This window comes from Protomyctophum bolini, assembly GCF_963924005.1.
Source record: "Protomyctophum bolini genome assembly, chromosome: 12".
NCBI lineage: Eukaryota > Metazoa > Chordata > Actinopteri > Myctophiformes > Myctophidae > Protomyctophum > Protomyctophum bolini.
In genome coordinates, this window is record NC_137873.1 from 12722573 (window position 1) to 12734641 (window position 12069).

The following is a 12069-nucleotide window of genomic DNA, read 5'->3' on the forward strand; positions in this document are numbered from 1 at the left end:
TTTTGCAGCTACTTTTCAATTTGGACAGATATGGGGGAACTGCTGTCATTTGTGTTCCCAGTCAGCTCACATGTGCATTGCAAACACAACTGGAATCAACGCTGCACCATCCTTTATCATAGCTATTCCACCCATTGTCAGCCAGTAGGGCTGCACGATATGGACAAAAATTCATATCACGATATATATGGCAGATATCTCGATATCGATACGATGACGATATATCGTGCAGCCCTAGCTGACACCGTCGTCGGGAGACTCCAGACCTGAATCGCCAGAACATATTTTCTTAATGGACCTGGCTAGCGATGCAGGGCTGGAGCCAGGCTACAACAGGACAGAGGGACAAACCAGTGATGGTTTATTTTCCGAGGGGCACAGGCTAAAATAGAGGGCTGGCTTTAGAAGTGGACGATATATTGTCGATAAAGACGATATATCGATATGTCGACGATATATCTATATCGCGATACCGTTGCCTTTTTGCGATACTGATATTGTGCATGTTCATACCTCGATATCGATACGATAACGATATATTGTGCAGCCCTATCAGCCAGTTCTTTTTCATACAGGCACACAACCCCAAATAATTGTCATAAAATCACTACACAGAAGGAACGATGGAGGGAGGGAGGCATGCCTCCTGCTGGAAATTCAACTGAGGGCAACTTACTATGAATATGGTATTGGTGCTAGTGCTGTGAAGGTGATTATTTATTTCATCTTAATTTGTTACATTAATGACCTGAACCCTAACATCCCTATTCTAGGCATCTTGTTATAGGACAAAAAATACAAAAACAAAACAAAACGGCAAAAATAGAAAAACATTCAGCAAATCGGAGTAACATTCAGCTAAATTAGTGTTGGCTGATGAATGAATATCAACATCCCAATACATCCTAATACTGGAGGGTCCCAGTCAAAAAACACTGAAATAGACAATCGTGCTTTCCAAGGTGTGATTTGGGGTCCTATGGATGAAGTATGACTGAGGCCCGTCCTCTCTGGGGGACATTTTAAAACCAATTGTGGGTTCACGTCCCCTCTCTGGTTTTAAGATGTTGATATACATTTTGTATTCATCCTTAGGACCCCAAATCACACCTTGGAAAGCACGATTGCCTGTCATAATTTGTATGACAGCAGTATGTATTAGGATGTTGATATTCATTCATCAGCCAATACAATCAGGTGAGAGAATGCACACAGTATAGAGGATAAACAAGTTAAATTGGAATTTATCAATGAAAAAGATATGCAGACAAAATTAGAACAATGTACATTTCAAGCTGATATTGATATGGCACTTTTGACATGGTGGTACCGTGTGACCTTTCATAACAGTTAGAAATAGAATCCACTTGAGAAATGTTCTGACATGAAAAATGGTAAAATGCAGATGAGAGAAGTCATACATAGTGGCATTATATCCATGTGAGGTGGGGAACTCTGACACATCATGCACACTAGTAACTTCACACAAGTCACATTTCTGAGTGCAGAAAAGTAGTGCTGTACTGGCCTCTGCAGGTTGAAACCAGGAATCATTAAACCAGAAAGCCAGGAATAATTAAATCGTGATTGAGATGACTTCTGGTGACATGTTCTATGCCAAACAATAGGGGGCACTGTAGGCATGTAAGAGAGGAGGAGAGATAAACAAACATGGCGTCGCTAGTAATAACTGTGTTATTGTTGTTATTTTATGGATCGTTTATTTGGGAATATGCGGAGAGCAATGGAATACAGAATATATCCGGTTCATGCTACAAACCGATCAGGGACAACAGACCAGATTATGTCAGGTAAATTGCAGTTTGGAGATTTATTAGTTGACTTTGTTCAGCTTAGCCTTAGATCATTGAACCCACATAGCTCTGAGTCTAGCCCCTCTCGGAACCCTCCGAAAGCTTTTATGATTGGACCTAGCTAAGTCATAAAAGTGTCAGAAACTTTACTACATTTGGGCATGCTTGTGGGGCTACTCTGAGTCCTGAGAAGGAGGATTCTAAAAACGACTTATAAATCCTAAAGCCTTGTTTATACTTCACTGTGCAACGGTCCTATGCTGGAAAATAGCAGATATGCAAACTCACAGCACATCTCATTCAAGACACTGATTTGGCAAAATGTTTAGGAGTAATTTAAACATGTTTGTTTGGGTTTGTGTGTGTGTGTGTGTGTGTGTGTGTGTGTGGTGTCTGTTTGTGTGGTGTGTGGTGTGTGTGTGTGTGTGTGTGTGTGTGAGACACAACTTGGCCTGTTGTAGCGCCACCATGAGGCTGATTTGAAAACTGTCAAGTGGCATTTCTTCCTCAGCCTATATAACCCACATATCATTCCTTTTGCAGGACATATGTCAGGCCACATGAATACGTAAATGTCTCGGATCTTCCCTCCTCCTGGGACTGGAGAAACATCGATGGGAAGAACTATGTGAGCGCCACAAGAAACCAACACATTCCTCAGTACTGTGGCTCATGCTGGGCCATGGGAGCCACCAGTGCACTGGCAGGTCATATAAGTTCATTAGATAAATAGTGGCACAATATGTTGTTGCATGAATAAATGTCTCTTTACAGTCTCTAATTAAAGAGGGTATTGTTTGGTTAAAACAAACAAGTGGTTTTTTTCCCAGGAAATTAAAAATATACATTTTTCAGGAAATGTAGAAAACCTTATATTTTGAAAACAAAGCAATACTGCCTCTCAAAGATGGTGTTGTGACTTTATTTATTGTCAATTACTTGCATGAGAGGGGGAGAGGTGGTGGAGTTAGCTGTTTTAGCAGACAGTTTGAGGGTGCAATGGACAGCAACGATATGTCTTTATTATCCACAAGAGATATTTGTTTTGCTCGGGTCATTCATACATTAAAGACAATCCTCCTGGTTGCCGGTTGGATATAATTGGCATCCTGGCCTTAAACGGCATTTTCCATTTACTAAAGAGCTGAAGAGAAGACAGAACCCCGTTACTATACAAACACTTATAGCAATGATTACTATATCAGAAATGAATATATAGATTTAACAAGTATTTCAACAAAGAAATATCACTTACCCTACCTTTTTAATGGTAATAACATTAACATTGAACTACATGTCATTCTTTTGGTGTATAACAACGCTGATATTTTGGCCCTAGATCGGATCAATATCAAGCGTGGAGGAGCCTGGCCCTCGGCCTACCTGTCTGTCCAGAATGTGATCGACTGTGGCAGGGCGGGCTCCTGCTACGGAGGAGACCACCTCAGGGTGTACGCCTACGCTCACCAACACGGCATCCCTGATGAAACCTGCAATAACTACCAGGCCAAGAATCAAAGTGAGCTACTCGTAACTATTTTAATTGCGTGGGTTGGTTCGTGACATGTCACATGCTTTGATTTTGTGACAAAATATATATTCTGTATTTAAGCCTATATAGACTTTAAGAGCCAAGGGCTGTCCACTCCACACCAAGCACTATAAATATACGTTTAGTAAAAAACATCTTAATCATTTCAAGTGGATGCAACATATAGTTATAGTTATTATAATTGTAGTTACAGTTATGGTTAAAAATGCCATATGTTGGCCCGGGCCGGCCTAGCGGTCTGGGCACATAGGCTGGCAATCCAGCCTGACAACGTGTCGCAGGTTCCCATTATAAATAATCTTCTCCGTGTGTCTACACTACAGAGTGTGAGCTCTTCAACCAGTGTGGTACGTGCACCTTCTTTGATGCGTGCGCTGTGGTGAAGAACTACACGCTGTGGAAGGTGGGAGACTATGGAGAGGTCTTCGGCAGGGACCACATGAAGGCTGAGATCTACACGAACGGACCCATCAGGTACTATAGGACAGCTCATCTGTCTGGAATCTTATTTACGTGTATGTATGTATGTTTTTCATGTTACATGTATTTACATGTATTTACATGTACAAAAGGGGAACAAATCTAATCATGTGGATTGTGGAATCCATTCCACATGGCCGTGGGATTCAGTCCACATGGCCGTGGGATCCATTCCACATGACCATGGGATCCATTCCACATGGCCGTGGGAACAGCATGGTTCCAATGTGGATCTTGGACTTTATGTAGCCAGCCTGTGACGTCAGTCGTCTATGACGGGTGCTTCGAAAGTCTATACCACTTGCTGCAAGGACGTGCTTCGATTGGTCAGTGCACTTGTGCAAGGACGCGCTGTGATCGGCCAGTAGCCACTTTGAGTGGCAGTCGGGGAAAATGCTCTCGGCCAGAACACAATTCACTATTTTCTGCCCATCGAGTCGCAACTCCAACGGGCCAGAGTCGGCTCAATCGAACTTCGCAACGTTCGACAAGGCAACTCGCTTGGTGGTGTCTCTCGTGGCTCAAGTTCACTTGAGACGGCGGGCCTCCGTCGTGGTGTAGTCCAGTTATATATTTACGCAGTTGTTGTAGACGAGGCACTTCCATGTTGGCCGCCAACGTGTGGTTATAAGCACAACCGGTATGGTCATCTGACAAATTAAAACAGCAGCCGAGAGGCGGTCAAATGGCCCACAGGTTGAGTATCACTCTATGACATATTTCCATATCTCCATATTTGGGCAAGGTTTCAGCCTGATCACAGGCCCACACTGACTTCCATAATAATAAAAGTTAAATATTTGCAGACAGACACACAGACCCAGCGCTCTTATCATTTAGTTGGCTAGACTCCTACAGAGCCACACCATAGAAAGGTGGCAATCACAAGTCATATTGAAAAAGTGCCCTTCTGAGCACAGGTGTTATTAGTAGACATCACTGGGATATGCAATGTTAAATAAATACGTTTTTAAATTGGACTTAAAAACGGCTATGGTTGGGGATTTCCTAAGTAACCTGCAATGTTATTCCAGGTTTGTGGTGCATAATGGTGAAATTCTGCTTCACCTTGTTTTGTTCCAGCTATTGGGTGAACTATCAGTAGGCCTCAGATGACCTAAGGGTTCTGGAGGGCTCATATGGCTTCAGATGTAGCTGGGCCCAAAGCCACAAACAGATTTATAGACAAGTTATACCATTTTAAAATCAATTCTCTGGGACACTGGTAGCCAATGTAAGGATTTTAGGACTGGTGTAATATGGTCATATTTTCAAGTTTTTGTCAGGACTCTAGCAGCAGCATTGAATTAGTTGGAGTTGACGAAGCGCTTTGTTTAAAAGTCCTGTGAGCAGACCATTGCAGTAATCCAGTCTACTGGAAACAAAAGCATGTATAAGTGTTTCTAGGTCTTGCTTGGACATAATTCCTCTAACTCTTGCAATATTTTTAAGGTGATAATAGGCAGATGAAATTACAGTTTTGATATGACTGTTACATTTTTAATCTGAGTCTAGGATTACACCAAGATCTCTCACCTGACTCTTGGGTATAAGAGACCGTGATTCAAGGTGAGAAATAACACTCTGTCTCTGTGGTCCAAAAACAATTATCTCAGTTTTATTTAATTGAAGAAAATGTTGCCACATCCACTCATTGATTTCCTCAATGCAATGACAGAGGGAATCAATAGGACCATAGTCTGGTGATGTAACTGATATGTAGATTTGTGATGTCATCTGCATAATTATTGTCCTAGGGGAATATATAAATTAAATAGGAGGGGTCCTAAAATGGACCCCTGTGGAACCCCACAGGTCATAGCCATCTGTTTGGACACACAGTTTCCAATAGAGACAAAGTATTTCCTGTTCTGAAGGTATGATTTGAACCACTGAATAACAGTTCCAGAGAGTCCCACATAGTGCTCAAATCTTTGTAATAATATTGAATGAACATACTCTCTCCCCATGCCTTCGGCCTGGTGGAGACAAAAAACTAAAGTAAACAGTGCAGTAGTAGAATATGTGTGATACAGTACATTATATATGGTGTGCCAGACAGTGACTGTGTGGTGACAGGGAGTCAGTTGTGACGAGCTGTGGAGTCACAGCTAATTTCAGTTATCTGCTGTATTTTAAACGGTGATAAAAATAAAATATAAAATACAGTAGGAAACCATGTGATTGGGTTTTATTTATTTAATAATTTGTTTTGGTATTAAACTAGCAAGAACTGACAACGCTACTGTGCTACAGAACGAAAACAAATCCAATGCAATGCGACATGATGCTGATTATGTGCAGCGGGAGTGCCGTGCTTTGGATGCATGCGTAAAGGGAGATATAGTCCATTTGTAGATGGCTTTTCTGCATGATGTGATGCTTCATATCCAACCATAAGTAAAATAGCCTATTTTTTGTGTCTACAACTACAACTTTTGCTAGTCACCATACAAGGTTGTACACTAGTGTTATGATCGTCAGTGTACCATCCTAATTTGGTCAATTTGTGATCATTCAAGTGTTGTGGTGGTGATTCATGATGATGATTCACGCATCTTCACAACTTGCAAGCCTCTCTCTCTCTCTTTCTCTCTTAGCTGTGGCGTGATGGCCACGTCTGGTTTAGAAGCCTACACTGGGGGGATCTTTGCAGAGTTCCACCCTCTCTCCCTCATGAACCACATCATATCAGTGGCTGGCTGGGGTGTGGCGGAGGACGGCACAGAGTACTGGATCATCAGGAACTCCTGGGGAGAGTTCTGGGTCGGTCTGCTTCTCTATATATAGACTCTAGTCTCTAACCATACCCTGCCAACCCTGTCTGAAGACTGGGGTTAAATCACACATGACTGTAGCTGAAGAGCTTGATATACTTGGGTGTCACACACCGAAAATAGCTGATCTATCTAGAAGCTCATAACATGTCACACTGCAATGCTTGCTTTGTAGATTAGTCATTTTTGGCATGGGACACCGCCGCGCAACTATGTATAAATACGGCAGTTACTATACTGCCAGTGCTGTAAAAGCTGTAACAAAATGTAATCTGCTGTTCAAGTGGCTTTGGATAGAATTAGAAAAGAATGTTACAGAAAAGCAAAAGTGGTGTTTTTGTCAATTTGCTATTACTGTACAATTTACTGTTTTGACGGACTGATGTTAAAAGATGATTATTTATGCTTTCAGGGAGAACATGGCTGGGCTAGAATCGTCACCAGTGCCTATAAGGGAGGAAAGGGCAATTGGTACAACCTGGCCATTGAGAAGAGCTGTGCATACGGAGATCCTATTGTGACGTAGGATGGACATTCAAATAATCTTGTTATGGATCTATTCATCAGATTATTAATCAGCTGGCCATAAGATGCTAGAAATCATTTTCCCCTCTTTTACATTTAACATTTGTAATGAAACATAAAAGCCTGAGACTGCCACATTGAAAGGACCAGAGTGTCTGTCTGATATAGGACAGCTCATCAAATCATCAGTGTAAGTGTCTGTCAGTCAGTCTAAGGACCAGAGTATCTGGTACCCATTGACCAAATTCACACAGTGGCCATTTGTCTCTGATGTCATAGACTGGGACGGGAGAGGGCTCACTCACCCTGCCTGGAGTGGGACTTGTCACTATCTGAAGGACATCAGAGAACACTGCCATCTGAATTATATGGTCACAGTTGAATGCATACGTTTTGCACAAGGTTCGGATGGGGTTGGGTGTGGGGAGATACAAATCTACATTCTGAATCTGAATTGCTGGTTGGAAAGTATTCAAGAAGTTACATTACATTATTCAAAATGCATTCGTGACAGGCCTTATTTCATCTATTGATTCTAAAAAGATACATAAATAAAATTACAATATCTATGGAGGTCGTCTCGCCACGAAATGTAAACCTTGGTGTCGGGTAGGATACCTGCTGTAAGTTTTGACAATGTTAAAGTTATTTGCACCAGATTAGACACTGTAGATGTGCTTCCATCTTCATTGTATTCGGACAATGTTACAATGGCGTCTGTTAGGAGAGACAACGGACATAAACTTAAAGTTTGTAGTTGTAATTTAGGATTTTTAGTGACTCGCAGGCCTTTTGCCGTTTACCTTTGTGGTTAAAGAACACTGGTTGTTTCTTGTAGCATTTTGAAAATAATTGCCAATTCATCCTTTGTACATGTACCCCGTGAATTATTTTGCTAGTATTACTTCACTGCCATCACCAACACTTGCAGCCAAAATGAACTGAGGCTTTGTCCCACCTGTTTATTTTTTTGTGATGTCATGCCAAGAGGTTTGTATGAAGAAAAAAGCTTCTTCTTTTTTTAAGCTGACTACACTAGTGTTTGTTAGACAAAATGAAAAGTAAAATGCACTGTTCTGTTTAATGATAAAATATTGACAAACTGTGATCCTGCTGATCTGTAGTGTTAAACTACATTAAATCAAAAACAACTGTTATTGAATAGAAAGCAATGAGGAGGACCACAATGGAAATAAGCCTAACCTCTGTGTTTTATACTTTTGCCAGATATTTACAAATATATGTTCATTTGAATTTGCAATAAAAACATCAATCAGAAATACATATTTGCTATTATACTGTTTGGTGAACATATTGACGTACAAAACTGTACTTACTGAAATGTTATGGCCATTTTAAAATATGCTGACAAGAGGGGTTAATTGCAATTCTCTCACGTAATTTCTTATTTGTAATGTTACATTCTTCAAAAGGTGGGTATCACTCATTCAAAACATTAGTTTTCTAAGCAAAATGTCAGGGCTACTTGGATGAAGAAATCACTAAGGGGTACTGACAAAAAGGTTTGAGAACCTCTGCACTGCAATACCACTACCAATGACAGCTCATAAAAAGCCTGCTGTATACGTCCAACAAAGTCAGTTTCCCCCATCCAGTCAATTAGTGGAGTAGTATAGATCAGAGTAGTATAGATCAGTGGTTCCCAAACCAGATCAGATCGAGAACCAAAGAAAAGAGACATTTGATGTCTCCCTGGCTGTGACCCAAACTAGTGAAAATGGCAGATCTATAAGCTTACAATGCGGTGCAAGACGTCGTGAGCTTGTAGATCGTCTATTTTCACTAGTTTGGAAACCAAAAACCAGAGCAAATTGGAATGCTATACTAAACAGAGAATACTTTACTTACTTATGCCTATCGCAGGTTTTCATGGTGCATAGGCCGTTGAGTCGTCTATCCTGGGCCTTCTTTTCCAGCTGTTTTCATGTCAGGCTACATTGCTTGATGTCAAGGTCCCTGGCGCCAGGTGTTCTTTGACCTTCCTCTCTTTCTTGTGCCTTGAGGGTTCCATCTAAGGGCTTGTTGCATGTTGCTGGTATTGGCCTTCAACAGAGAATACCATGATCACTGTGACACATCCAAAACTAAGTAAATCATCTACTCTGTAGTCTGTATACCTGGCTACAAAGAGGAGACAGACTCAGAGTCTTAGGGCCGATTCATACTCCTATTTTAGAGCCGAATAAAAGTCGGTTCGGCGCTGTAGAGCCTACAATTTGACGTCATTTGAGGTTCGGGGGGGCGGGTACCGTCCTAAAGTCGGCTCTTCGGTGCTACTGAACATTTCTGACGAGCCGAAATCATTTCGGCACTACAGCGCCGAAACAGCGGTAAAATAGGAGTATGAATCGGCCCTTACATCCTTTCTTATAACACATTTTCTTGTTACCTTTAATGTTTATTCCATCTAATTATAATTTATCTCCAATGTTTTTATGTCTTCTTCGTCTGTTGTTGTCTACATTGTATTGTGTGTGAAGAAGCACTTTGTAACTGTTTTGAAAGGTGCTAGCTGCAATATAAAAAGTGTACCCACTTTGTAATGGACCCGCAGTCTACCTTTTATTGTGATGTTCAGGAAGTATTGACATGCTGGCCCTTTAATTTGACATGGCTCTAGTTTAGGATGGTGATTTGGAACCCAGGTAACTCAGCTGTGGAGGAGGGGACTGGTTTAAAACAGTCCTCCCCATGGTTGAGCATCAGAGACACAAGGACTTGAATATAAGGATGGAAAGGACGGCCAAAGGAAAGGCGATGGAATGTATAAACGTAAAGGAGAAGTGAGTGACCTTGTGATAGTTGTAAAAATGCAGATCTACAAAGCATTAGGTGTAATATAATTCTAATCATAATGTACATTTCAGTTGGAACAAACCATGGACACACTGACTCAACAATTAGCACCCAGCTGGAAAGGGGACAAGGTGAAAATCGTTGTATTGTTTATTATGGTCTGATGGTCTTGTTACTATTGCATTTGATATCTGCACTGTATGGATTTTATTGGTTATGTAAATATGGTTTAAGTGAACAGCTTGTGCTTATATGTTGGATGTGTTTGATTATTGTCTGATTTATGATGCATATTATGTTTTTCTTTATTTTAGTTCTACGTTGATTCATTAATAAAGCAACTTAAAATCATTAGTCAGTCTTCAACCTTATTAATTGGCCAGCTGGGTCCGCTACACACTTGGCAGATAAATAATTTCTGCTGCACTTGCATACAGTAGAAAACTCCCAGTTTAATAATGCAGCAACAAGAATGCATTCAAAAGTAAGAGCAATAGGCCCTACAGCATATCCCACACCACATGGATACACACATTCCAACTGCAGTTTGTGTTATGGAAATTTGACCACCTGTAAATGTTGAATATGCTAAATCAAAATGGAGATTTTAAAGATACATTACTATGAGAGAATGGTGACGCTCAAATTTATTTTTAACTAATATTTGACTTTGCAGTAATCCAAATTTGTATTCAGATTAAAGGACCACTTTTCAACCTATCTTCATATAATAGGTCCTCACTAATAATCATGATAAAATGGCACGATTTTTTTCTACTCAGTCTGTGTCTCATAGGAAGGCTGTGGACAGTTTAGAAACAGTCTTCTGTGACATCATCATTAGGCACACCTTTTTTTAATTTTTGCAATTATCTTTTTGATTTTCATTATCGTGAGAACGATAAATTCCATTTTCGCATTGCAACTTTTCAGAACTAGAAAGCCTGCAGTTTCTATTAGGTTGTATTCCCCATCACTGGAAGACGGTTTCTGAACTCCCCACAGCCCTCCTATGAGACAGAGTAGAAAACAATTGCGCCTTTTTTTCCATGATTATTAGTGAGGACCTATTATATGAAGATAGGTTGAAAAGTGGTGAAGTGGTCCTTTAAATTAGATTTGTTTTTGTAATCCAGGGGATTATGTTACTATTATATAAACAAATGACAATTGGATTTGGATTCAGTAACATGTTACATACTATATTATATAAGTAATATATGACCCAACCCTGTGGGCTGCTAGGGGTCAAACATGGTTTAAGCTGCTCTTGGTGAAGCCATTCACTGTGGCAGCCTCAGTCAGTCAGTCAGTCATTGTTTTGAAAACCAACTGGTTCAGCAGGTAACTCATCATGCCTATAGAACAGCAGGCATTGTTCTAAACAATCATACACTGCATTTCCAAATTCCAATGAAACCATGCACACTGGCACAGTCTTATTCCTTCCAGGGAGGCAATTACTTAATTAGCTTGCTCTCTTCTCTTAACCATAATGTCATTTGTTGCAATGTGCATGGCTGCTGTCTTCTTCACACAATCACACGTAACGTCAACCACATTCTTTAAATAATGGCTATGACTATGTCGTTTTAAACAAACAAAAAAAGGGGAACTAATAAAGTGAACCAAATGTGCATAGGCATTATGATTTGACACAAAAGGATGACTACAAAATACCTAACAAACAGTAGGCCTACACAAAAAAGACAGCAATATCCTTAACATTTTTCAAGTTGGGATAATAGTATAGAAGAAGTTTCACATTCCTGTGTTAATAATAATACACTTACCCAACAACAACCCGTTGACGAGGGGTTTGTATTAATATTGTTGTTGTTTCTCTGCCTCGGCATGTCAACTTGTTGGCAGTGGCACCCGTGGAGTCCTAGCCTGGCTAATAAGCCAGACCGAATCAGCCGTTGGCAAAAAAAAAATGCCTGCCGGCGACAGTGTTGTGTGACTGTGATATTAATCTGTTTTATTAGCCAGGCTAGTGGAGTCCCCCACCCAACTCGACCCTCGGACCCACCCAAACCCCAGGCTCAGGCTGAACTGAAGAGAGTCTGATTGCGAAATCACATCTGGCTCAGGCAGCAGGCTG

The 12069-nt window shown here is 40.7% G+C and overlaps 1 protein-coding gene across 1 annotated transcript; it reads left to right on the forward strand.

Annotated features, from left to right (window-relative positions):
* Nucleotides 1-1666: 1666 nt before the first annotated feature.
* Nucleotides 1667-8412, forward strand: LOC308325554 (cathepsin Z). The gene is made up of 6 exons (XM_080778087.1): nucleotides 1667-1811; nucleotides 2358-2521; nucleotides 3154-3333; nucleotides 3690-3840; nucleotides 6447-6612; nucleotides 7036-8412. The coding sequence occupies exons 1-6, from the start codon at nucleotides 1672-1674 to the stop codon at nucleotides 7147-7149; spliced, it is 915 nt and encodes a 304-aa protein (XP_080634213.1). The 5' UTR covers nucleotides 1667-1671; the 3' UTR covers nucleotides 7150-8412.
* The last annotated feature ends 3657 nt before the right edge of the window (nucleotides 8413-12069 follow it).

Bases quoted from the DNA above. Each gene is read 5' to 3' on its own strand.
- LOC308325554 (XM_080778087.1), top strand. From the start codon at position 1,672: ATGGCGTCGCTAGTAATAACTGTGTTATTGTTGTTATTTTATGGATCG. The intron at 2,522-3,153 runs GTCATATAAGTT...TTTTGGCCCTAG, and splicing joins AGCCACCAGTGCACTGGCAG to ATCGGATCAATATCAAGCGT. The intron at 3,334-3,689 runs GTGAGCTACTCG...TCTACACTACAG, and splicing joins CTACCAGGCCAAGAATCAAA to AGTGTGAGCTCTTCAACCAG.